This window comes from Aegilops tauschii, chromosome 2 (assembly GCF_002575655.3).
Source record: "Aegilops tauschii subsp. strangulata cultivar AL8/78 chromosome 2, Aet v6.0, whole genome shotgun sequence".
In the NCBI taxonomy this organism is placed as follows: Eukaryota; Viridiplantae; Streptophyta; class Magnoliopsida; order Poales; family Poaceae; genus Aegilops; species Aegilops tauschii.
In genome coordinates this window covers 603,479,449-603,506,026 of record NC_053036.3, presented here as the reverse complement: position 1 = coordinate 603,506,026, position 26,578 = coordinate 603,479,449, and the positions used below count along the sequence as shown (strand labels likewise).

The 26,578-nt window shown below is 44.7% G+C and overlaps 1 protein-coding gene, 1 long non-coding RNA gene and 1 pseudogene across 2 annotated transcripts; all 3 read left to right on the top strand.

The window, feature by feature from the left end:
- Positions 1–16,881: 16,881 nt before the first annotated feature.
- LOC141020598 (uncharacterized) lies at positions 16,882–23,792 on the top strand. Its single transcript, XR_012203929.1, has 2 exons — positions 16,882–16,949; positions 23,434–23,792. It is a non-coding gene; the product is annotated as an uncharacterized lncRNA (long non-coding RNA).
- On the top strand, positions 17,188–18,592 carry LOC141042110 (uncharacterized). The gene is made up of 2 exons (XM_073509651.1): positions 17,188–17,806; positions 17,888–18,592. Exons 1-2 carry the CDS (start codon positions 17,297–17,299, stop codon positions 18,590–18,592), a joined length of 1,215 nt encoding a protein of 404 aa, XP_073365752.1. The 5' UTR covers positions 17,188–17,296.
- Positions 18,671–22,948, top strand: LOC120974226 (uncharacterized; annotated as a pseudogene).
- Positions 23,793–26,578: the final 2,786 nt, after the last annotated feature.

The following is a 26,578-nucleotide window of genomic DNA, read 5'->3' as shown; positions in this document are numbered from 1 at the left end:
GGGGGAGGGACGTCGGTTTGCTCTCAACTGCGGTCCCACAAGCGAGCGAAAACGCAAGACGAAGCGTGTTCCATTCGGTGAGCGACGTGGAGGGTCCAGCGTGCCGGGCTGCAACGCGAACGCGACAAGAGCGATGTACAGTCAAAACCGATTGACCGGTCGTCACCGGAACCACTATTCACACCAGAACCTTCGCTGCTCGGCCTACGCCAGCCACTGCCCTAAAACCACACCAAATCTCCAGCCCATTCCCCCACCTTTCGATCCCCTAGCCCGCATCAAGCGTCCCCTAGTTCGCCGGAAAGCCATGGTGCGCCACAAGATCACTTACTACAAGATGCTGACGCCGGAGCGCCGCGCAGAAATCGCGGCGGCGGTCGGCGCCACAGACCTCCGTTCCCAAGCTTGCTTTGCGGCGGGCCAATCCCCGAGTTCTCTGGAGCCAAGCTACGAGGAGGAGGAAACCGATCCAATGTTCATGGCGGAGGTCGCGGCGCAGAAGGCCCCCGATGGGTATGAGACGATGGACGTCGACTTCGTGCCGGCGTCCGAGTCCCCCATGGTGCAGGCGGACCAGCGGTTCAACATGGCGATACTAAAGGAGGACCGGGAGGCAGAGGCTCAACTCGACGCGGAGCGCGCGCATGCCGCTGCCATCGAGGCTCTCCTGCAGGCGAAACCGGATGTCGTGGATGTGAACCGGGCGGCGGAGGCTCAACTTGAGGCGGAGCGCGCGGATGCCGCTGCCATCTAGGCCCTCCTGCAGGTGGAACCGGACGTCCTGGACTTGAACCGGGCGGCAGAGGCTCGACTCGACGCAGAGCGCGCGGATGCCGCTCTCATCGACGCCCTCCTGTAGGCGGAACCAGACATCCTGGACTTGAACCGCGCGGCGGAGGCTCGACTTGACGCGGAGCGCGCGGATGCTGCTGCCATGGAGGCCCTCCTGCAGGCGGAACCGGACGTCCTCGACTTGAACCGGGTTGTGCTCTCGTCCGTGCAGAGCGCCCGCACGCTCCGCTTGAACGAGTAGCTGGAGGCCGAGGACAACCACGGTGCGGAGACACACGTCGGCAGCGAGGGCTGGTTCGCGCCGGCAGCCAAAGACGACGAGGCCGTCTCTTTCCGCGAGCAGTGATAGTTTTTCTTTATGTTGTTGTTTTTATGGATCTTTTGCTGTGTAAAAACATATATTTGTTATGCAAGTCGCCTGACTTGGGTCAGTCTACCATTTCAGGCGGTTGGATGAATATCCTACGTCTCCTAACCCTTCTTTCCTTCTTCCTCACCTCTTCTTCTTCCCCAACAGACCACCGCACGGGCCGTACGGATACTCCCCAACATGCGGTTGGATAAACATACTCTATGAACGAAAATTATGTGTCAGCGATAGGATGGCTGAGTTTGGTTTGTTCACATGCGACAGCACGTGTCAATGAGGGTGCGTTCCCTTGGTTGGGTTTGCGGCGTGCAGGAGCGACTGTGTGAGGGTGCGGTGCGACCGCGGCGTGCAGGAGCGACCGTGTGAGGGTGCGGTGCGACCGTGACAGCCGTGCGCAAGTGTACCTCCTTCTAATTTTGAAAACTTTAGGCAAGCTTGGCAAAAATGTGTGGCGAAGTTTGGCAATGCAAGGCCTAGACCCAAACAGGATAAGTACGTACGTACTAGGAGTACTAGTGTTAAAAAAGAAAGGCGGGGTTTTCCTTCACGGGATTTAATCGATACAAATCCTCGTTTCACGTGTCAATTAATGCCTATTTTTTTCTCCAAAGACCAAAGAGCTAACCATCTCACTCCTCATCGCTTGATTAATGCAGCGCCATGCAAACCAACCTTCTCACTTCCGCATGCATGCAGGGGATATTAATGTCCTTGGTTGCTAACCCCATCAATTTTGCCTCGATTAGTGTTAGTGGCCCTTTGCAAATTGTAATTTTGATATACTGGCCTTGTGTACAAAAAAATGGAGGTAGTAACTATATTTGACTTCCTTCCCCATTGCGGTGACGTCGACGATATCTTTCTTTTGGGTGGTTTGGCGAAGTGCGTTCGACGGAGAACACCATTGAGGGAGACCACGGTAAGTCGTTCGCAAGTGCCGCCTGCAAGCCGAGACAACTGCCTTATTTGCATCCAGGAAGTCCTTTACTAGTACTACTAGGAGTACTAGTGCGGTGAGATGGTTTCTCGAAGAAGACGATGGAGAAGCGGAGTTAGCGAAGAGTGAAATGATGGTTGCTTCGTCCGTGCTTTTGTGATTTGACGCCTCACTGCTTTGTGATTTGTGATAGAAGGGACAGGGGAGTAGACTCTCTTCTCTATACTGTACTACATGCGTCCAAGCATGGGAGAAAGAGGAGAGATGTTGCATTTTTCTATTCCTTCAATCAATCAATCAGGGAGCTTCGGTTCCATCTTTTTGGATTTGGCAACACCGTCCACAATGGTTCCCACGATGCCAAAAGCTATTTTCACATTTGGCTACACATTGTGGATGCCCTTAACCGTACCACTTAGTTTTGCTCCTGTATGCTATCTATACAAATCTCAATTATATTGATGTAAAAAATTATAGAATCAAGATTAGTAAAAAGGAGATGATTTTGCCGCGCGGATGGCAGGGGAGGTTTCTTATTTGAGCAATGCTACATCCACGTAATGGTTTACGTAAAGTTACGAACTGATGTGATGTGGGACTATTTGATTGGATTAAAGGAGAGGATTAGGCCCACCCCACCTGAAAATCAGGGGGGGCATATATAGATTAGATGGAAAGTATACGTAGCAGCTACGTAGCCCTTTGTAAGTCTAGGATTAGGCTTCTTATTTTCGAAGGACGTTGTCCTGGCGGTTTGCTACCGTGCGGTCCCACATGTCAGTGCTTTACCAAGCCGATCCGCGTCCCACATGAGGCAGAACAACGGCGGAAGCAACACGTGGTTAAGTTGAAGAAGATGAGGGAGAAGCGGATTCAGCAACGAGTGAAATGATGGTTGCTTCGTCCCTCCAACTTAACTGCGGGAAAGGTGCAGCTTGTGATTTGACGCCTCATTGCTCATTACTACGCCGGCGCCATGACTGGGGTGCTTCACCCCGGCTGCTCTGCACTGTATTCCGGTATGGCACGTGGACCCGGTAGCTTGATGTCCCACATGTCGGTGAAAGGGACTAGAAGATTTATGAAAGCGAGCGCTCCACTCTTACGACGGAGGAGTAGACGACACGACGGCCCGGTGAACTGTCACTTGTAGTACTGTATAGTACTATAGTTTTGTTGTTTCGCACGATCCATCGATACAAACCCGATTAAACAGGAAAGGGCGGGATTTTTCCCACGCGGTAGATGATACTGGTCATACATTTCAAAGGCAATTTTAATGTACGCAAACTGAATAATTATAAGTAACAATATGATATATAGTAAAACTAAAAACACATATGATTTATTGTGTTAGAGTGTAGTAGTAGTGCTGTATTGCATAGTTGTTAGATGTAACATGCGAGAACGTGTAGAGATGTAGTTTTTGGAGGGCCTACAGAGAGAAAAGCGTAATACGGTCACCGAACTTCAGAATAAGCCGATTACGGTCACTATATACATTTTGCGGTGCTTATACGGTCACTTGCTCACAGTTCAGCATCGGATTGCACTCTGTTGACCGGCCAAATAGTCTGCGTGGCGCCATGTTGACTAGTTAAATTGACCACGTTCCTTGTGGGTCCCACCTGTCTGTTCGCATAGGCAAAAGGTCAGATAAACACAAATTTACGCAGGCGCGACAAGGCTCCAACCCGTGCGCGGGAATCACCTGGTTGTGTATGTGTCTGTCAGAGCCTGATGTGTGCGCATGCACGTGTAGGTTGAGCACTTGAGTGTGAGAGTGTGTGTTGGTCGTGTGGTGTACTGGTGTGTGCATGCATGCGTGCGTGTGAGTGTTGCGTGCGTGCGTGGCTGCGTGTGTACGTGTGAGTGTTGCGTGCGTGCGTGGGTGCATGTGTTTGTGTGAGTGTTGCGTGGATGCAGTTCGTGTGCATGCGTGCATGTGTGTATAATCACCACACCAGCTCATGTGTGTTAAAACAGACGGCTCAGCATACCAATACAAGGCCACCTTGTCCGCTGTGCCCGCGGTCATGACTTCGAACCACCGTCCAAATATTATTTTATCGTTTGTTTTCATTCTTACTAGCAAGATGCCCGTGCGTTGCACGTAACATCAAGATGCATTTGTATGACTTGTTTATCTTGTGAGAGAAAACGATGAACGAGGGAAGGCCTTATTTGCAAATGTGGAGAGGTGTGTGGGTACCTTTTTGCAAAATTACCATAGTTTCTTTCCTATCTGTCAGATATAAATCGGACGGCCTATATTGCAGGATGGCAGGCACACCATCATCACCAACTCTGTTTTTTATAAGAGTGTATTTTATGTATTTTATAAGAGTGTAGATGTAGAGTATATACAAGTCGACAGGTGGGCACGATGGTAGTGAGATAATGTAATACAACACTAGAGGTGCCACGTGGAGCGTTTAACTGGTCAACTAGTCATGTCATGAGCAAATACAGAGTTGTACGGTGAGCCCGTGACTGTATAATAACCACTAAACGTAAATGGTGACCGTAATGAGTGGATTCTGAAGTCCAATGTACGTATCGTGCTTTCGCTTCAAATACAATGATCGTCATTGCATATATCGCGAGAGAAAGATGAAACATGCGTGAATTTTCTGGGGGCTTACATTTAGAGGACCTGGAGATAGTTTTGTGTGCATACGTGAAAGGGGCGTACAGGGGGGGGGGTATGCGATGGAGAGAGAGATGCTCTTCGTTTCTCTTTATTATGACTAACTTTGTATATAGTATAAAAATATACAAATTCACAGTGCGGAATAAATATCATTGTGGGCACCATGCAATGCAAATTAGCGTTTGTACTCCTCCATATAACTTTGTAATGTTGTATATATGTAGAAACTCTAAAATAATTTTTTGGCCACACTTTATTCAAAAGGAATGTTGTATGCGAAATAAACGTGAAGAGAGGGCTTTTTAGATCAATGGGGTACGTGATGTAACATGTGTGAATGTGTAGTTGATGCATTTGGCGGGGCCTAGAGAGGTATGTGTGTATATTACGTATTCAAGAGAGGCATGGATAGAGGGGCCGACGGGGGGGCGTGGGAGAGATAGCACGAGAAATGAGAGTGGTCTAGAGAGAGAGAGACGAATATGACGTCACGACAAGAGATTCCATTCCCTTGAGTGTGTATATGCAAGGGGGAGGGAATAGAGGCACCAGGAGAAATTTTATGTGTGTGTGGTGTTTGTGTTGGTATGTGTGGGTGTGAGAAGATAATGAGACGTGGGGGCAGAGGGTGTGTCACCGCGTGAGGTCCGGTGGGTCGAGGTGAGGCCCTTCGTTCGGTTCCGTCCTGCGCCACATTGGTCGGCCCGTGACGCATTTAGGAAGACCCATGGATGACTAGTCGTACAAGACAAAGATAGCGGAATTGTGAAGGACTCTGTGTCCACTGACAAAGCCGGCTAGGATTTGTAACCCTAGGTTCTCGGACTAAGGTAACCCATTTATCTCTGATATTACTATTCATCCAACCTAACTTTAAGGGGCATCCTACAGAATGCTCTGCTACATACTCGTCGATTAGGAAGAGAGGTGTGAGACAATGCGTGAGAGACAGGCGTAAAGATAATGTGCGTACATGAGACACGTAGGCAGGTCCATGTATATAGAAAGGGTCAATGAGGATTGTGCGTGTGTATGTTTGCGAGAGGAAGAGTGCTTGCGATAAAGGTTAGTGAAAACAGTTGTAAATGGTTACGAGAGGGAGGGAGGGTTATATCTAGAGCATGTGTGCGAGAAAGACACCTCTGGAGAGAGTGTGTGAGCATGTGTGAGAGACCACCGATGGAGAGTGAAACTACACGTAAAAGACTGCTCTACACATTGATTAAAGATATAAATTGTATCAAAATATTAGGATGGGATCATGATATTTGCAATTCGCGTAAGGAGCGGTCATTGATCCATCAGACATCTAAATTCTATCGAAATTGAGCATGTCTATGTTATTATTCGACACAATTGATCCACATAGTTAGTATTTTGAACTCCAGACAATGCATCGCTTTAGCAATCGAATATAAACGTGAGTATAGTTCATGTTGTGTGTGTACAGCACATTATACATACGAAAGTTACACAATGGACATTATAAATAGCTACCTATGAACTAGCATACATTTGAATTCAACTTAAGGTGGTTTAAAAAAATTGAATTCAACATGAAGTCCATTCAATTATTTGAATTTGATATCATGAAATTTGTAAACCATACCTAAATTATGGGGGCACCAATCTTTGTTCTGATTTTGTACATAATAGCATATGTAGTCGTGTACAAAATAGATTCAAATTTAGCTCCTCCATTCCAAAATAATCGTAGTTATAGGATTTTCAAGTGTCAAAATTTCAAAAAGAAGCGGATAATTTAATGAGGTTTTCAAACATACAAGGTCAAATATAACGTTGTCTATTTAGGTCAATCCTCATAGTTCAAGAGTACTCTAAACGTGAATGCTTGTGTTTCAAAATTTCGAACGAAGCGCCAAAAGAGCCTCTACTTGCCCGAAATTGCGTGAGACCAATGTTTGGTAGTACAAGGAAATTACTTTTCTAATAACTCCGACCCGTGAAACCTACCAGCCCGACGTCCAAAGGTCCAAACCGGGGTAGGTTTGTAGCTTCATCTAGACGCCACACAACCGCATCCGAAAAACATTCATACACAATGGCCGCCCAAGCACACATGCGCGCGGCCGAAATCGCTCCCGCCCACTATTTGGGACACCTGGGATTACCATCCTACTCCCGACCCGCAGTAGGTCCGAAATCTAAGAGGGGGCAAAGTTTGTACTTTCCCCAAATTTCAAACAAGTGCGTCCCATCTTCTGTTCATAAAAGCCAAAAACAAGCGCGTCCCAGACCGAAACATGGTTCCCCCCCACCCGTCTGATTCCCCATTCGTACTCCGTGGGCGCCAAAACTACCTCTCCACCAGCCGCGAAACCCCGGCGTCCTCCGTCCGCCACCCCATCCCACCCATCAACCGCCGCCCTCCTCCATCACGCCGGAGCCGATACCCTGACGTCGTCGTCCACCGCAACCTCAACCGCAACGCCCTCCACGGCTAGTAGTCGAAGCCGAGGCCGAGCCGTCCGTACCCGAGCCAGTTCAACCACGCCATCCTGCGCCTCACCGCTGCTGCTCCAACTTCACCACCCTCCACCGCACCGGAGTTGTTCCTGCTACGCCGTCCTTCACCGCCTTGGATCTGCTTCCCCTCCGCCGACATACGGCCATGGCAACACAGTCAACAATTTGGCCATGGGTTCGTCCAAGCCTGCACCCTCCAGAACATCGGTTTCCCCGGTAAAAAGAAGAAGATCGGCGCGACATGTGGAGGTGACCACATTGGCAACCGAAAAAGGTACTCCTCTTCCCTTATTCGTGCAAATCTTACGTCTCTTCTTGCACGGTATTCATCCCACAGAAGACACTAGTTGACCGCTTCTTCTTGATACTAGATGTTCCTAGTAACTCGCGATGCACAAGGTTTCTCCTCATATACTATTTCACCTTAGCTAGAGGTCCGTCGCCCCCCTGAATTTCAATTTCTGGATAGTTGATTCCCAATTAATGGAAGCATTCCCCGGCGTAACAGGCGCTAGTACGCCTATTACGCCGGGGAAGCAGCGCCTCGGTGTTTATCTTAGGGGCGTGTGCAGCCTAGAGCTACTGGCGCCCGATCTGCAGGTCGGCCGGGATTAAAGGGATGGCCTGGGGGCGCTGGCAAGCACGGCGGTGGTGTGAGGTCGATGGGAGGGCGGGGCGGCCGAGGCAGGGGTCTGGGCCGGTGGTCGCTGGCGGTTTGAGAAAGATCGTCAACAGTGACTGGCGGGAGGTAGACGAAGGCCATCTGCCCGTTCCTTATAGATCGGACGGTTCATTAAAAAAAATCGACTGACCTATTTATTTTTAGTCGACTGTTATCTTAGATATGACCACATGTGGTGGTGTGCTGGAGGAGTACTTGCATTTCCTGTGCTCATATATTACAAAATCATATGGAGTAGAATCTAATTTTGTTTGCCATGCAATGTTGTAGAGCTATCATATGTCTCCTGTCATTTATTTTTCAGCCACCTGCTATCTGCTAGTTTTACAGTGTTCTAGTTCTGCACACACTTCACCCTTACTCTCACTATTGTGTTTTTATGCAAGGGTATTTCAGACTCTGCTGCCATGAGAGAAGCCAAAAAGAAAAGAGAGAAGTCGCTCCAGCTTCGTGTGCGGTTAGGCAAGACACGTTACAGCGCTATAAAGGGTGCACTGTCAGCAGATGGAGACGGTAAACGTAGCTCTGGAGTTGATGACCTCGCTCGCAATGAACCACCATCCCAGGTGCTTGCTTTAACTTCGCGGTGTCATATGTGGTTGCATGTTCCATATGGTGTCTAGCTTGTATTTGAAAGGCCGAAGTTGGTAAGATAAGGAAAGATAAGGAAAGATATTTTTTTACATGAACCACCATCCCGTGAGCACCAGAAGACAAATAGCTAGTCAGGGCACTGGCCGAGCCAGTGACAAGCCCAGCAAAGATAGGCATCACCTGGAAGCCAACTAAAAAGCTGCGATGGTGGCGAAGTAGCCCGCCTCCCACCAGGCTCTCAGGTCCTAGATGATCATGCTCACCACTCCAGCTGGATGTCTAGCTTGTATTGCTTCCAATTTGGTTAAATTGCATCTGCTTAGCTTACACATTATACCTTTGAATATGACATGCCTTTCTGTTTTTGGTACATACTAGTACATCTGTGTATTAACCATGTTCTTACATCAAACTAATGTTCTTGTGTATCCCTCATCAATCACTTATGACGAGGCAGGCAGGCAAGGGGACTACTCCTCATTTAAAGAATGCAGCGTCAGCCTCCCGACATGATTCTCAAGAAACAGAAATGCTAGATGAAGATAGTGAACGTAGCTCTGTAGTTGATTACAGCATTTCCCCTACACTAGCATCGCAGGTGCTTGCTCTAACTTGGCAGTGTGATATGTGGTTGCATGTTGCATATGGTGTCTAGATTGTAATTCTTCCAATCTAGTTAAACTGCATGTGCTAGTCTGCTTAGCTTATACATTATACCTATTAATGTGACATGCCTTCCTGTATTTAGTACATAGTACATCTGTCTATTAAGCATGTCCTTACATAAAACTATTTTTTTGTATCCCGCATCAATCAACATGACGAGACACCTTTAGTATATGCAGTGCGATATTAGTTGCATCTTTCATATGATTTATAGCATGCGCTGCTTCTAATTTGTTGAAATTCCATTTATGATGGGACGCTTTTAACTTGGCAGAGTCATATTGGTTGCATCTTTCATGTGGTGTCTAGCTTGCATTGCTTCTTATTTGCTGGAATGGTTTCTGCTTAGTTTACACAAACAGTTGTGAACATGCAATGTCGTCCTGTTTTTCGTACATATTCCATCCTGGTATCATGTGTTTGCCTTACATCAAAGTAGTGATTGTCAGTATCATGCATGAATGAGTTCTGAAGAGAGAATTTTATTGGTTTTTCTTGTCGGTTTTACTTGACAATTCAAAATCAATAAAGCGGAAGGAAGTTAGCAAGGCAGCGAATAAAGGTGCTCCTTCCGAACGGAGGGCCTCTACAGTTTCTACTCCTCCACACCCCAAGATGATTTCCAAGACAACACATGCATAGACACTCAACAAAGCTGTGTTTATGATGAGCACGTCTCCCCTAGTGCAGCATCACCAGTGCTCCCTCTAACTTGGCACTGTTATATGTGGTTGCATGTTATGTGTGATGTCTAGCTTGTATTGCTTCTAATTTTGTTGAATTCCATCTGCTTACTTTACACATTATACTTGAATAAGACACGTGTTCCTGTTTCTAGAACATACAATATCTGTCTATCACACCATGTTCTTACATCAAATTACTACTGTTGTGTAACCTGCAACAATCACTTATCATAAGATACGTTTGACTTCGGAGTGTGATATAGGTTACATCTCACATTCTTTTCTAGCTTGTACTACTAATTTGTTGAAATGGCACTTATGACGAGACAGTTTTAACTTGGTAGAGTGATATTCGTTGCATCTTTCATATGGTGTCTAGCTTTCATTGCTTCTAATTTGTTGAAATGCCTTCTCCTTAGTTTACACATCATAAGCTGTGAATATGCAATGCTGTGAATATGCAATGGCACTAATGACGAGAGACCTCTAACATGGTAGTGTGATGTTGTTTGCATCTTGCATATGATTTATTTCTTGTACTGCTTCACATTTGTTTAAACGCCATTTATGATGAGACACTGTTAACTTGGCAGAGCGATATTTGTAGCATCTTTCATATGGTGTCTACCTTCCATTGCATTGCTTCTAATTTGGTGAAATGTCTTCTTCTTAGTTTACACATCATAGTTCTGGTTATCTCTTCCGTCCTATTTTTCATACATATTACATCCTCCTATCATGTGGTTGTCTAACATCAAAGTTCAGTTCGTCTGCATCACGCATCAATTTGTTCTAAAGAACTAAATTGTTATTCGTTTTTCTTGTCGGCTTGACTTAACATGGCACAGAGAAAGAGGAAGAAACACAGAATGGCAGGGAATGAGAAGCGGATGAATCCTGCAGATTCTGCTGGTACTGATGGTGCAATAGAAGGTCAAAGTCCAGCGGAAAATTCTACAAACACGGCATCCCATGCTACACGAGCTGCAAAAAAAGCCAAAAAGAAACAAATTGCTGCCACCAAACAAGCAGAGACAGCCCTAGTTCTTGCAACACCTACCACAGTACTACCAGCTGCACGACTTACTCGTGCATCAACTGAGCTAGCAGCACGTTCCCAAGCTCCCTTGCCACCTGACACTACTTCCCAAGCACTCTTGACACAAGACGAGTTGGCAATATCAGATGAACCTTGTGAGCTTCAACAGCAAGAAGGTAGTTGCTGGAGTCAAGTTACAGTTACATGCTTCTTTATATGTAGTCTCACAGTTTGATGTACACTAACACTTCCTATGTTCGTTGTTGGACTAGCACCTAGGCGCAAGAGGAAACAAACATCAGGGATAATGCTCGATAGGTTAACTAAATCTAGAGGAGGAAGAATGGAGATCCGTTTTGAGGCAGGTTTAAAAAGGCCACGTGATGCTACAGAGTCAGCCAAGTTAGTATCAGAGGCAGCGGTTGCCGTTAGGTGTCATGTACGTATTCTCCTAACATGGATTCAGTACAGGAATGACAAAGACGAAACCCAGTTCAACACCCTCCTCGACCATTTATCTGTAAGTATGGTTATGTATGGAAACTAGTAATATCGTCTTGCTCTGTCCCATACTTTCTAGGTTGTTGATAATGAGACTCCCATAATTTTCAACAGATGAGGTTCAAGTTGGATAGCCAAGATGATGCAACCAGACAAGCTTGCACCCATGTTTTCAAGTCTTCTCTGGGACAGTATCGGTATAACTTGAGGAAAACTCACTTTGAAGGCAAGGCTAACAATGAACTTTCCCAAACGTCTGCAGTGGAAAATATATCGGATGAAGACTGGAGGGGCCTTGTTAAACACTGGTCTGATCCGAAGTATCAGGCACATTATATATATGTGATCAGATCACATGTTGAAGTCCTATTTACGCATGTGCCACACAAATCTATCTTCTTGTAGGTGAACTGTTCAAAGAACAAGGCCAACCGTACGAAAGTGAAATTCCAACAGACGACAGGATCTCGTAGCTATATTGCACACTGCGAGGCTCTTGTAATTAGCTGCTGTTTCACTCTTTTCGCTGTACCATATTATCATATCTATATTGACTTGTTCGAAATGCAGAGGAAAGCCCGCAAGGACCAAAAAGTACCTGAACCAAATGCTGTGGAAATCTTCAAGGACTGTCACACCAGCAAGAAGAAGGGCATGACTACACCAGTCAAAGCCGCTATTGTAAGTCCTTAATCCTCATGCCTTTTAACTACTACTTACTCTGACTTGTGCCTTGAACTGCATGGTTTGCAGCCAATGTCTATTACTCTTTTCAATTTTATACACAATTTTCTTAGCGTATCATTGCACCTTACAAGGTTTAAAAGAGAGGAGTTATGTTCCTTTGATCTTGACCCGTAATCTAGTTCCGTGCTGGACTTGCCCACACAACGTTACAATTGCCTGTTTGTCTGTTCTCAGTTGTTTTGTGATATGAATGATGTCATACTATGCTTACCATATTATAAACTTCGTCTCTTTATCCTTAGCCCTCAATACAATGTGAAGAAATAGACAATACATTAGCGATGGTACATGGTCATATGTTTGGAACCTGGTTTTATTATGTACTTTGCAATAAAATACAACTAATATTTTACATGGGTTCACCAGAATAAGTTCTGTATATAGACCAAAGCTATTTTGTTTGGTTTTGCTGCCTCCTTAATATCTTCTGTTTTGGTACTACTAATGTAAAACCTCAACTTTTCAGCAAGCTATGGAAAAAATGGTGGAACCGCCACCTTCTGAAGGTGGCGAGGCAACTATAACCGCAATGTCAGCTCTTGCTGCAGTGGGTCAGTACCTGTCCACTAACAGTGCCAAAAGCACGTTCCTGCGTAATACTGGGTTGGTTGTTAAGGCAATATCGTCCAAACTGCCTCATGATCAAGATATGCAAGCTCAAAGCAATGTTGTATCTGCGCTCCAGACACAAGTCCATTCCCTAACAGAGACCCTTTGTGAAACAAGGAGAATCATTGCTCAATGTCGTCAAGATATGCATGGTTTTGAAACCAGACTATCAGACATTTGCTATGTTGTTCAGGAGCCTAGGGGAAATGAAGGCGAGCGTTATGGTGCTCCATCGGACAATACAACATGAAAATGTAACAGTCAGGTCAAATGAACTGAGCTTCTGAACTTCTGGTGGTGCATTTATCTGCTAGACTATTAAGTTTTATGCCAACCTTCCTTTTGTTATATAGTTGTAATTTGTTTTGGTGCGATACAAAATTTATTCTTAACGTGCAGCCACCGGCTGAAGAAAACAGCAAGCCATTTTTGTATAGTGTAGGGTGTTCCCTATATTTGCACTGGTGGCGATCTTTGATGCCGAGTGGATGTAATCTGTGCAATCGCCTTAATAGCCTAGGGTTAGTTTCGGCCTTATTTATTTCCTAGTCTTCTTTTTCCCTGGTTTGCTAGTGGCCGCAACTACCATGGGCCATATACGGGCCGTAGGATCCATGGGTCTCCTACGGGCCGCCGATAAATGGGCCTGTAATCGTTGGGCCTCGGGCCGTCGGATAAATGGGTCTACATGGGCCGTAATCGGGCGTAATTGGTATCGGCCCAGCATGGTAACAGGCCGTTAACGGGCCGTAGGACAGCAAAGGCTTAATTCTGTCACAGGCATAACAGGTCGTTAATGGGCCAGAATATAGGACGGGCTGGAAACGGCGCAACGGGTTAACAGGCCAGAAACGGGCCGACTCTTGCCATGGGCCGAATTTGGCCCATTAGGGTAACAGGCCAGTAACGGGCCGACTCTTGCCATGGGCCGAATTCGGCCCATTAGGGGAACATGCCAGTAACGGGCCGACTCTTGCCATGGGCCGAATTTGGCCCATTAGGGGAATATGCCAGTAACGGGCCGGAAGTAATCGAGGGCCGAAAAGGAGCCTAAGAACGTATGGGCCGTCAATAGGCCGAAAGCTAACACGGGCTAGAAACAGCCCATGTAAATCACGGGCCGTTAACGGGTATAAAGAAAATTACTGTTCATTATGGGCTAGAGTCACCGTGGGCCTGTAAAGGGCCGAAAGATACGAAGGCCTCATATGGGCCAAAAGACGTCGTGGGCCATACATGGGCCGAAAATGAAATGGGCTGGTGTTATATTCGATGGCCCACATGACGTTGTTGGGCCGATTTCCTTTAGGGCCTAACGGGCCGTGAGTTAACGGGCCGTAAAATGGGCTATTTGCGAAGAGACCGTTAACAGGCTTTTCATGGGCCAGCCCGTTAACTTTTGACCAAGTCAAACGGGCCGGCTTTGTAAGCTAAATGGGCCAGTGGTGGGCCGTGGCACGTGCCGACATATCATAGGTGCCTATCTGACCCCTGACGAGCTGACACGTGTTTCGTTCGGCCAATAAGAATTTTACACGTGGAAATTTCCCATTGGTCAGGGCTGTTAATGGGTTATCGGATCCAAAACCCGACCCGATAGCTTAACGGCGTTCCGTTACGGTGGATGCCATGTGTCGGTCACCCTTGATGAAAGCACTTCTGTGACGCGCGATTTATCGTCATGGAAGTGGATACTTCCGTGATGATAATTTTGGTAATGTCATGGAACACTTCTACGACAGCACAGGTATGACTATCTTGATTCTGTCATAAAATCGTCATGGATGTACATGCATGACAAAAAACGCGACCTACTGTGACAAACATGTATCATCACGGAAGTGTATTTTTTTGTTGTGTATGGAGCCGCGCAACCAGAACTCAAACCAGACTTTTTGGCGGATTTAGTGCGTGTTTGTGGTAATGAGCAACTCCCCATCCTGATTGGGGGTGATTTTAACATTATCCGTAGACAGGAGGAAAAAAACAATGATAACTTTGATGGCAGATGGTCGTTTATGTTTAATACAATTATTGAAAGTTTAGACCTTCGAGAGATTGAGCGTTCTGGTAGAAAGTTCACTTGGGCCAACACATTACCGGTCCCGACCCTTGAGAAGCTGGACCGGGTCCTAGCGAGTGTCGAATGGGAACAGAAGTTTCCCCTTGTGAGGGTCCAAGCGCTCTCTCGCACAATCTCCGATCATACCCCTCTGTTGGTTGACTCGGGAGAGGCAACGCATGTGGGGAACAAGAGTACGTTTCTTTAAATCGGCGTGGTTTGAAAGAGAAGGGTTTCTGGATCTAATAGCAAGAGAATGGGCTAAAGTTTCAGGAGGGAGAACGAGTGTTGAGCGATGGCAAAATAAGATCAGGCATTTGAGGCAATTCTTGCAGGGCCGGGCTAAACATCTGAGTGGGATATATAAGGCGGAGAAGGAAAGGCTCCTTCTACTTATTCAATCCCTAGATTTAAAAGCTGAGTCCTCCATATTAGATACTAGAGAGCTAGAAACTAAAGTGGAGGCGGAGTTAAGATTGAAAGCACTGCTCTGTGAAGAGGAATTGAAGTGGGCATTGCGAGCTAAAGTTCACAAAATCGTCCAAGGGGATGATAACACGCAATTCTTCCACATGATTGCGAATGGCAAGCACCGAAAGAAGAGAATCTTTCAGCTTGAGCAAGATGAGGGAACGATTTTAGGGTAGGAGAACCTTAAAGAATATATTACCAATCACTACAGGCAGCTGTTTGGGCCTCCTGAGGACAATTGTGTTTCTTTGGATGAGTCGAGGGTTGAGGATGTTCCTCGGCTCGCAGTTGACGAGAACGACATTTTGACAACTCCTTTTTCGGAGAAAGAGGTGTTTGAAGTAATCTCCCAAATGAAAAATAATAAAGCTCTAGGTCCGGATGGTTTCCCGGCGGAGTTTTATAAAAAGTGCTGGCACATCATTAAGGCCTTGTTCGGTTAAGCCCAGCCCCGTGAGGTTTTCGGTCTAATCCACGCGGGTTTGCAGGGATTTCCCCCGCCGGGGAATAAACCCGGCCCGCCCAGTTTTTTCCATTCAGTTAAGCCCCATGTGGTATTTCCCCGGCCCAAACCTCTCCAAACCCACGTGGAAAAAAATCTTCTCCTGGCACCCCATGGAAGCAATCCCCGAGCGAGGCGCTCGTATCGTCTCTCCCGAGCGAGGCCAGAAGTGGAAGGAGCCGCCGGCGGCGGCGAGTGGACGGCGACGGTGGCGGCGCAACCTACGCCGAGAGGAGGGCGTCCCACTGGTCCGACGACCTTCCACGAGGCCCTACCGGAACCCTAACCTCTGATTGTCGCATCTCCCCCGCCGCCCCTTGCCACGGCCGAAACCCTAGCTTTGGAGAAGTGGTTGCTGCAGGGGACGAGATCTCTGGTTAGTTCTCTCTCTCCCTCCCCATCCCCCTCCCTCTCTCTCTCTGTCTCTCTCTAGCAGCACTGATTCGCCCCCTCCATGAAAACCTAGCCGGATCTTGATCTGTCTTCCAGAATGTGGTCGTCAAGGTTGAGACTTTCTTGGGGTTCCTAGGAACTAGCATCAATTGTTATTTAGATAGGTAATGCAAGTGGTTGTTGGGTGTTGTCACTCGATATTGAAATGAGAAAGGAAGGTCAGCTAGATTACCTATTCTGATATGTCGTTGTTAGTAAATTTTACTGGAGTCAGCAGTACAATTTGGTGTTAGTAAATGGACTCAGCAGGTTACTCTGTACTGGAGTCAGCAGTACAATTTGGTATCAGTAATTTGTTTGTATGTCTGTTGTGATTTGTGGGTAGACTCCAACTTCAGTGTTAATTTTGTAGTTAGACAGACTGATAACAAGTCGAGAGAGAGGGAGAGGATTGTCACTAGGGTCATCATCTCGATTTGCACTGCACTATCCTAGACTATCATCAGTTTATTTTATTTTTCTCGACAGAATTAGTATAATTGTTAGTCTATTTCTTGGTATAAAGAAGGACTAAATATACTAGTGCAGTTTGTGTGTGATCATTATCTGTTCTTGATTATCTAAATATACATAGTGCAGTTTGTGTACATAATGAAAAGATAGCTAAATCTACATTTTGTCTTCATTTTCTAGAGGCTAGCTTCGTCGCCTCACAGCTGCAGCAAGACCCTGAATTGCGCAGTATCGTGAAGGACAAGGTAGATTATTCCTCTTGTTTTAATCTTCTCCTTATTCATATTAATGTAGATTATTATTTCTTGGTCAATAGATCTGTGCTACAAACTGTTCTTTTTGGTAAGCTGGGAGCTATGTTAATATCTGACATTACTAGACATTGTAGTTGTTGAAGAATTTGAGCTCAAGTGCTACCACCTTCCCTATTGACATTACTAGACATTGCAGTTGTCATTTTTTCCAGTGTTGTCCTTTCTGTTAGATGATGTTCCGATGCCGGACATATGAACTGTTTGTTTGTACAACTTGCACTCTTACTGTTTAGGTGTAGTAGTAATAACTAGCGGCATTTTTCTTCTTTAGACTTGGAATGGATCCAGAAATGAGGGATCGTGTTAGGAAGAGGGAGGAGGAGGATGACGAAATGATGTTATTCGTTTTCCCTGCACTACATTTGATAGAGACCGATGGAGTTGCTCTTAGGGAGCGGAGGATTCCGCGTCATACATCATCGCTAACAGGCGAGATGTTTGTTAAGGAGTTACTCGAAGGGCACGTCAAAAACTGTCGGGTAGCATTTAGGATGGAGCCGCGTATCTTCAAACCTTTTGCTAATTATCTTCGAAGGGAGAAGTTGGTGAAAGATACCAGAATTAAAGTCGAAGAGAAACTAGCATCATTTCTGTGGATGTTATCCCATAATTCTTCATTTGAAGACCTTCAAGTTCGGTTTGGTCACAGCGGGGATACTTTCCATTGGCAAATGAAGAATTTCTTTGACATCATCCCTATTCTCTCCAAGCATTTTTTGAAGCCTCCAAATCCCAGTCAAGTGCATCCAAAGATTCAGTCGGACACGAGATTCTTTCCTTATTTTCAGGTTTTTGCTTCGCCAACTTTGATCCACATCGATAACTTACTCTTCATGTTATAGGTGCTAAGTTATAGTATTTTGTTGCAGAACTGCATTGGGGCAATTGATGGGACACATGTTCCCATAACAACTTCAGGAGAAAAAGCCGCACCATTCAGAAATAGGAAAGGGACCCTAAGCCATAATGTTTTTTTTGACTGGGCCCTAAGCCATAATGTTATGGTCGTGTGCGACTTCGAACTGAACTTCACCTTCATTTCTTGTGGCTGGGAGGGATCTGCTACTGATGCTAAAGTTCTCCGGTCAGCACTTAACAGTGGGTTTCATGTACCTCCGGGCAAGTTTTATCTGGTTGATGGTGGTTATGCCAACACACCTTACTTATTGGCACCGTATCATGGTGTTCGGTACCATCTGAAGGAGTTTGCACGCGGTCGTGGTCGACCCCAAAATCAAAGGGAGCTATTAAATCTCTGGCATGCCGTGTTACGAAATCACATCAAACGAGGATTAGGAATCTTGAAGAAGCGGTTCCCAATCCTAAAAGTGGGCACGCATCATCGAATAGAGAACCAAGTCAAGCTACCAGCAACGGCGGCAATCTTACATAACATCATCCGATCTGAAAAAGGAGATGAGCGTTGGTTAGATAACCAACCAAACAATATACCTGTCATGAATTTTGTTGATCTTCCTGACGGTGATATTCCTCAAAATCATCAAATCAACCATGAAGGCGACAACCTTAGAGATGCCATTGCTCTATCAACATGCATAACTTGTCATTTGTAGTGTAGTAGTAATAAGTATAGTGTAGAAGTTTATGTTTTTTTCTGTTGTTCATGTCATGAATATTGTTCTGAAGTCACTATGATGACTGCTCGAGGGTCACCAAGGTTGAGCCTACTCAAAAAAGTCATCGAAAGGGATAGAGCATCACCTCCTACAAGCAGTGTGACAAAGAGGATGAGAGGGTCTCCCAAATGTAATAAACTAGTCGTGACTTCATTTCTCTGGTCGGGACTTTATTTTCTTAAAACCAAAATAGTTAAGATAGAAAAAGGTACATTAACATACAATGTGGAAATGCAGAAGATAGAGCACAGTGGAATGCAAGCCTTGAGAAAGATCTTGTGGACTTGCTTAGTGAGCATGCTACACCTGAACACAAGGGTCAAAATGGATGGAGCTCAGAAGCATGGAATACGATAGTGAAGAAATTCCACCAAAAGAATTGTTAGTATTTGTGCCCTGTTCAAATCTTAGAATTGTTGTTATTGTTGGGATAATAAGGGTTTTAAACTGTCAGCGTTATTGTCACTTCAGTCTGCATCTGTGTCATTACTACACGAGAATTGTTGTTATCTATATGTACCACTTCTGTTTGCATCTCTGTCAATACTGTTCTCCCTATGGTCCAGCGCCCTTGGGGACTAACCGAATGCATGAGAGTGGCGTGGATTGCATACTGGCAGGGATTTGGTCCCCAAGTGGTTTTGGTGTCAAGCGGGGATCACCCAATCCTCTAGAGGATTAAATCCATCCGCTACAACCGAACAAGGCCTAAGAGAGACTTGCTCCCGATGTTCCAGGATTTTTTCTTGGGACAGTTGCAGTTGTTCCATTTGAATTTCCGCACTATCACTCTGCTTCCTAAGAAAATAGAGGTTGTGAGGATTGAGCAATTTAGGCTGATCTGTCTTCTTAACGTTAGCTTTAAGATCTTTACCAAAGTTGGGACTAATAGGCTTACACAGATTGCGCATTCTGTGCAGCCGTCCCAAACTGCTTTCATGCCGGACAGGAACATCCTAGAAGGGGTTGTGGTTTTGCATGAAACAATCCATGAAATCCACACGAAAAAACTAGATGGGGTGGTTTTCAAAGTGGATTTTGAGAAGGCGTACGACAAGGTAAAATGGCCATTTCTTCAGCAGGCTTCGCGTATGAAAGGATTTGATCAGGCCTGGAGAGACCAGGTAGACTCGATCACGCAAAAAGGGAGTGTTGGAATCAGGGTTAATGATGACATAGGTCATTATTTCCAGACACACAAGGGTCTGCGACCTGGAGATCCGATGTCGCCGATTCTGTTAAACATTGTCGTTGACATGTTGACAATCCTAATAGGAAGGTCCAAGGAAGATGGTCAGGTAGGTGCCCTCGCCCCACATTTAGTTGAAGGGGGAGTGTCTATCCTACAGTACGCTGATGATACTATTATCTTTATGGAGCATGATATGGCTAAAGCGAGAAACATGAAGTTAGTATTATGCTTGTTCGAACAATTATCGGGGTTGGAGTTAACTTCCACAAAAGTGAATTGTTCTGCTTTGGAAGAGCTAATGAAGAACAACAAGCTTACAAAGAATTGTTTGGGTGTGAATTGGGATCTTTTATACCAATCCACCATCGCAAGCTTTCTAACAAAGAGTGGAAGAGCATTGAAGATCGATTTGAGAAAAAACTGAGCTGCTGGAAGGGCAAGCTTATGTCATACGGAGGACGATTGATATTGATTAAATCGGTTCTCACAAGTATGCCTATGTTTTTATTGTCCTTTTTTGAAGTACTAGTTGGGGTACGAAAAAGGCTAGATTTCTATCGATCGCGTTTCTTCTGGCAGAGCGACGAATTAAAAAGAAAATACAGACTTGCTAAGTGGGATATCATTTGTAGGCCGAAAGACCAAGGGGGTCTAGGCATTGAAAATTTAGAGGTGAAGAACAGATGTCTTCTCAGCAAGTGGCTGTATAAGTTATCTGTAGAGACGGATGCCACTGGGGCACAGATTCTTCATAATAAGTACCTCCAGTCCAAAACTTTGTCCTAGGTGACGGTAAGACCAACTAATTCACCTTTTTGGTAGGGACTCATGCGAGTAAAAGCAGCCTTTTTCAATAGGACAAAATTTGTAGTTGGCAATGGTACTTCCACAAGATTCTGGGAGGATACATGGCTAGGGGAGACGCCCCTAGCAATCCAATATCCTTCTCTCTATAGTATTGTTCAGCAAAGAGACGCTTACGTTGCAACAGTACTACAGTCAAGTCCTCTTAATATTCAATTTAGGAGGACGCTAGTGGGACACCGTTGGGAAGCTTGGCTCCATCTTGTGAGAAGATTGATGGAGGTCCAACTCTCTCAACAGCCAAATCAGTTATGCTGGAAACTAGCTAAGAATGGGGAGTTTTCGGTTAAATCCATGTATTTCGATATTATCAATGCTAGCGTTATTCCTAGTTCGAAACATGTTCTCCGGTCAGCACTTAACAGTGGGTTTCATGTACCTCCGGGCAAGTTTTATCTGGTTGATGGTGGTTATGCCAACACACCTTACTTATTGGCACCGTATCATGGTGTTCGGTACCATCTGAAGGAGTTTGCACGCGGTCGTCGTCGACCCCAAAATCACAGGGAGATATTAAATCTCTGGCATGCCGTGTTACGAAATCACATCAAACGGGGATTAGGAATCTTGAAGAAGCGGTTCCCAATCCTAAAAGTGGGCACGCATCATCGAATAGAGAACCAAGTCAAGCTACCAGCAATGGCGGCAATCTTACATAACATCATCCGATCTGAAAAAGGAGATGAGCGTTGGTTAGATAACCAACCAAACAATATACCTGTCATGAATTTTGTTGATCTTCCTGACGGTGATATTCCTCAAAATCATCAAATCAACCATGAAGGCGACAACCTTAGAGATGCCATTGCTCTATCAACATGCATAACTTGTCATTTGTAGTGTAGTAGTAATAAGTATAGTGTAGAAGTTTATGTTTTTTTCTGTTGTTCATGTCATGAATATTGTTCTGAAGTCACTATGATGACTGCTCGAGGGTCACCAAGGTTGAGCCTACTCAAAAAAGCCGTCGAAAGGGATAGAGCATCACCTCCTACAAGCAGTGTGACAAAGAGGATGAGAGGGTCTCCCAAAGGTAATAAACTAGTCGTGACTTTATTTCTCTGGTCGGGACTTTATTTTCTTAAAACCAAAATAGTTAAGATAGAAAAAGGTACATTAACATACAATGTGGAAATGCAGAAGATAGAGCACAGTGGAATGCAAGCCTTGAGAAAGATCTTGTGGACTTGCTTAGTGAGCATGCTACACCTGAACATAAGGGTCAAAATGGATGGAGCTCAGAAGCATGGAATACGATAGTGAAGAAATTCCACCAAAAGAATCCTTATGCTAGGTACGAGAAGAAGAAAATCCAAGAAAAGGAAAAGGAGTTAAAAAAGAATACAAGATGATCAAAGAGATAAGGAAGCAAAGCGGCGTTTCATGGGACAACCGGCAGTGCAAGATTCTAGAGGATCCACCACTTTGGAAAAACATCATCATAGTAAGAATGTCATTGTTATTCCCTAAAAGTTTCATTACTTGTTGCATACTCTAATATCATTTTCTTGTCAACTATGTAGTCACACCCTAAAGCTGGAAAGTTCAAGACAAAAGCCTTCCCTCTTTTTGAAGCTTTGGGAGAATTGCATGATGGTTAGTTATCAACTTCATTCATATACTCATGCCATTGTTTTATGTTTGTTTACTCTTCTAGTTTGAAATCTTATATTTGATTGTCACTTTAACTTGTAGGCCAAACTGCAGAAGGGACATATAACTTCACCTCTATCGAGTCATCACATTGCTCAACCCAATCACATCTCGAGAATCTTGGAGGAGCTGGCAAGAATCAAGGAGAAACATCAGCTGATGGTGAGAATCTTGGAGGAGAAAGGGTGCAGATTGATGAAGATGTTGAGGAGGTGTACGTGCAAGAAAACATTGTTGTGGAGCCCTAGCAAACTCAACCAAATTTGGCTACTGCACCCTCAAGAAATGGAGAAGAGAAAGAACCAAAGAGAAGGAGGGGGGCGAATGGTGATGTGGCTGCAATGATGGAGAAGTACTTGGAAATAAGGACGAAGCAGGTGGAGGATGAGAGGAATAAGCCAAGGGTCGTGGATGAGTACTCTATCAAAAACTGCATTGATCTGCTGAAAACAATGGACATCACACATGAAGAAGAAGAAGAAGTCAAGGCTTTCCGAGTCTTCAAGATCCCCGAGAACCGAGAGATTTTCATGAGTGCTAGACCGGAGACTGCTCTTATGTGGCTGAGAGCTGAAATGGAATAACTCAGGTACTCCTCTTTTCAATTAGTCCATGTTAGTAAACTCCTTGCTAGCCACTTAGTCCATGTTGTTGTTGCTGCTGCTGCAATAAAGACATTATTTTCTGCTGAAATGGATAGTTGTTTTTAATATATTTATGAAGTTCTTTTGCAAACTATTAGACTGACTGGTTATAGGAATACTTTGCTTGAATAATACAACCTTTTTTCAAATGATTGCTTGATGTATCGACACGGGTTGACAAGTGCTTGTGTTGTAGCTAGTCTAGGCTGCTTTTCTTGTGGTTGTAGTCATTGTCTATTTCTAAACTGCTATGATGCCTTGTCCCTAGAAAATAAAAAGGGGTGTTTTTAACATAGATCAAAGGATATAGATTGATTTACCTACTGTTTATGTATGTTTTTCTCATCGTTTCCATTCCTGGAAATAAAACTGCTAAGTATTTCACTCTCAAACTAATTTTGGTTTTGAATGGTTTCAAAAAGAAGGAGTTCTACATAAGAATGCTCCAGAAGAAGGGCGAAGGTGCCGCGACTTGGATCTATTTGTGTGTGCTTTTCAGTGGAAGGCTTCATATCTATTCGCTGGGTTTTGTCCATGTAATATTTGTAGAGAAACTAAACACTATATCTGAAATGACTGACTGTAGCATGGAAGAATTTGGGAGGAACTGATAAGCTCTTGTGGTCTATTCAACATATTATATATTATGTATGCTCCAAATTGCTATTATTTTTGTTAGTATTTGTGCCCTGTTCAAATCTTAGAATTGTTGTTATTGTTGGGATAATAAGTGTTTTAAACTGTCAGGTTATTGTCACTTCAGTCTGCATCTGTGTCATTACTACACGAGAATTGTTGTTATCTATATGTACCACTTCTGTTTGCATCTCTGTCAATATTGTTCTCCCTGTGGTCCAGCGCCCTTGGGGACTAACCGAATGCATGAGAGTGGCGTGGATTGCATACTGGCAGGGATTTGGTCCCCAAGTGGTTTTGGTGTCAAGTGGGGATCACCCAATCCTCTAGAGGATTAAATCCATCCGCTACAACCGAACAAGGCCTAAGGGAGACTTGCTCCCGATGTTCCAGGATTTTTTCTTGGGACAGTTGCAGTTGTTCCACTTGAATTTCCGCACTATCACTCTGCTTCCTAAGAAAATAGAGGCTGTGAGGATTGAGCAATTTAGGCTGATCTGTCTTCTTAACGTAGCTTTAAGATCTTTACCAAAGTTGGGACTAATAGGCTTACACTGATTGCGCATTCTGTGGTGCAGCCGTCCCAAACTGCTTTCATGCCGGACAGGAACATCCTAGAAGGGGTTGTGGTTTTGCATGAAACACTCCATGAAATCCACACGAAAAAACTAGATGGGGTGGTTTTCAAAGTGGATTTTGAGAAGGCGTACGACAAGGTAAAATGGCCATTCCTTCAGCAGGCTTTGCGTATGAAAGGAGTTGATCAGGATTGGAGAGACCAGGTAGACTCGATCACGCAAAAAGGGAGTGTTGGAATCAGGGTTAATGATGACATAGGTCATTATTTCCAGACACACAAGGGTCTGCGACAAGGAGATCCGATGTCGCCGATTCTGTTAAACATTGTCGTTGACATGTTGACAATCCTAATAGGAAGGTCCAAGGAAGATGGTCAGGTAGGTGGCCTCGCCCCACATTTAGTTGAAGGGGGAGTGTCTATCCTACAGTACGCTGATGATACTATTATCTTTATGGAGCATGATATGGCTACAGCTAGAAACATGAAGTTAGTATTATGCTTGTTCGAACAATTATCGGGGTTGGAGTTAACTTCCACAAAAGTGAATTGTTCTGCTTTGGAAGAGCTAATGAAGAACAACAAGCTTACAAAGAATTGTTCGGGTGCGAATTGGGATATTTTATACCAATCCACCATCGCAAGCTTTCTAACAAAGAGTGGAAGAGCATTGAAGATCGATTTGAGAAAAAACTGAGCTGCTGGAAGGGCAAGCTTATGTCATACGGAGGACGATTGATATTGATTAAATCGGTTCTCACAAGTATGCCTATGTTTTTATTGTCCTTTTTTGAAGTACTAGTTGGGGTACGAAAAAGGCTAGATTTCTATCGATCGGCGTTTCTTCTGGCAGAGCGACGAATTAAAAAGAAAATACAGACTTGCTAAGTGGGATATCATTTGTAGGCCGAAAGACCAAGGGGGTCTAGGCATTGAAAATTTAGAGGTGAAGAACAGATGTCTTCTCAGCAAGTGGCTGTATAAGTTATCTGTAGAGACGGATGCCACTGGGGCACAGATTCTTCGTAATAAGTACCTCCAGTCCAAAACTTTGTCCCAGGTGACGGTAAGACCGACTGATTCGCCTTTTTGGAAGGGACTCATGCGAGTAAAAGCAGCCTTTTTCAATAGGACAAAATTTGTAGTTGGCAATGGTACTTCCACAAGATTCTGGGAGGATACATGGCTAGGGGAGACGCCCCTAGCAATCCAATATCCTTCTCTCTATAGTATTGTTCAGCAAAGAGACGCTTACGTTGCAACAGTACTACAGTCAAGTCCTCTTAATATTCAATTCAGGAGGACGCTAGTGGGACACCGTTGGGAAGCTTGGCTCCATCTTATGAGAAGATTGATGGAGGTCCAACTCTCTCAATAGCCAAATCAGTTATGCTGGAAACTAGCTAAGAATGGGGAGTTTTCGGTTAAATCCATGTATTTCGATATTATCAATGCTAGCGTTATTCCTAGTTCGAAACATGTTTGGAAAGTCAAAGTGCCTTTAAAAATCAAAGTGTTTATGTGGTTTGTCCACAAACAGGTCATCTTAACTAAAGACAATTTGGCGAAACACAATTGGTTGGGTTCTAAAAGATGTTGTTTTTGTGATAGTGATGAGTCAATCAGACACCTCTTTCTCGATTGCCCTCTGGCAAAGATTTTGTGGAGGTCGGTCCACATAGCCTTTAATATACCTCCTTCGAATTCCATCAACACGTTATGTGGGACGTGGTTAGATGGAATTGACGTAGTAACAGCGAGACATATCCGTATAGGAGTATGTGCTTTACTATGAGCAATTTGGAACTGCAGAAACGATTTGGTTTTTAACAGAACAACAAATATTCATTTCTTACAGGTTATCTTCAGGGACACTGCACTCATCCGTATGTGGTCGCTACTCACTCCGACAGAGTCCAGGGAGCATTTAGTTACTGGATCTACCCGATGGGGAACGGTAGCTCGGGCTATATTCAACCGGTTTGGATGGCAGTCATGTAATAGGATAGGTGTTTAGTTTCTTATCTGTTTTATTTGCCTGCCGGTTGTGGCTGTCCGGTTTGTTGCTCTCGTGCTCTGTGTTGAGCATAGCCTTTTTTGTTTGAGACTACGAGACATTTGTTGGATCTTTTGCTTATTAATAATATGGCCGTATGCATCTTTCTGATGCAGAGGCCGGGGCAAACCCCTTTTTCGAAAAAAGAGTTTCTCGATGGAGTGGATGAAGCAGATGTGTCCCACTGTCTGTAACGCCCCGAGACCGATGCTCCAGAAGCCTTCAATGTTCTTCGTTGCCATCGTGTGTTTTATTTTCTTGTTGTTGCATTTCATCATGTCATCATACGCATTGCATCGGC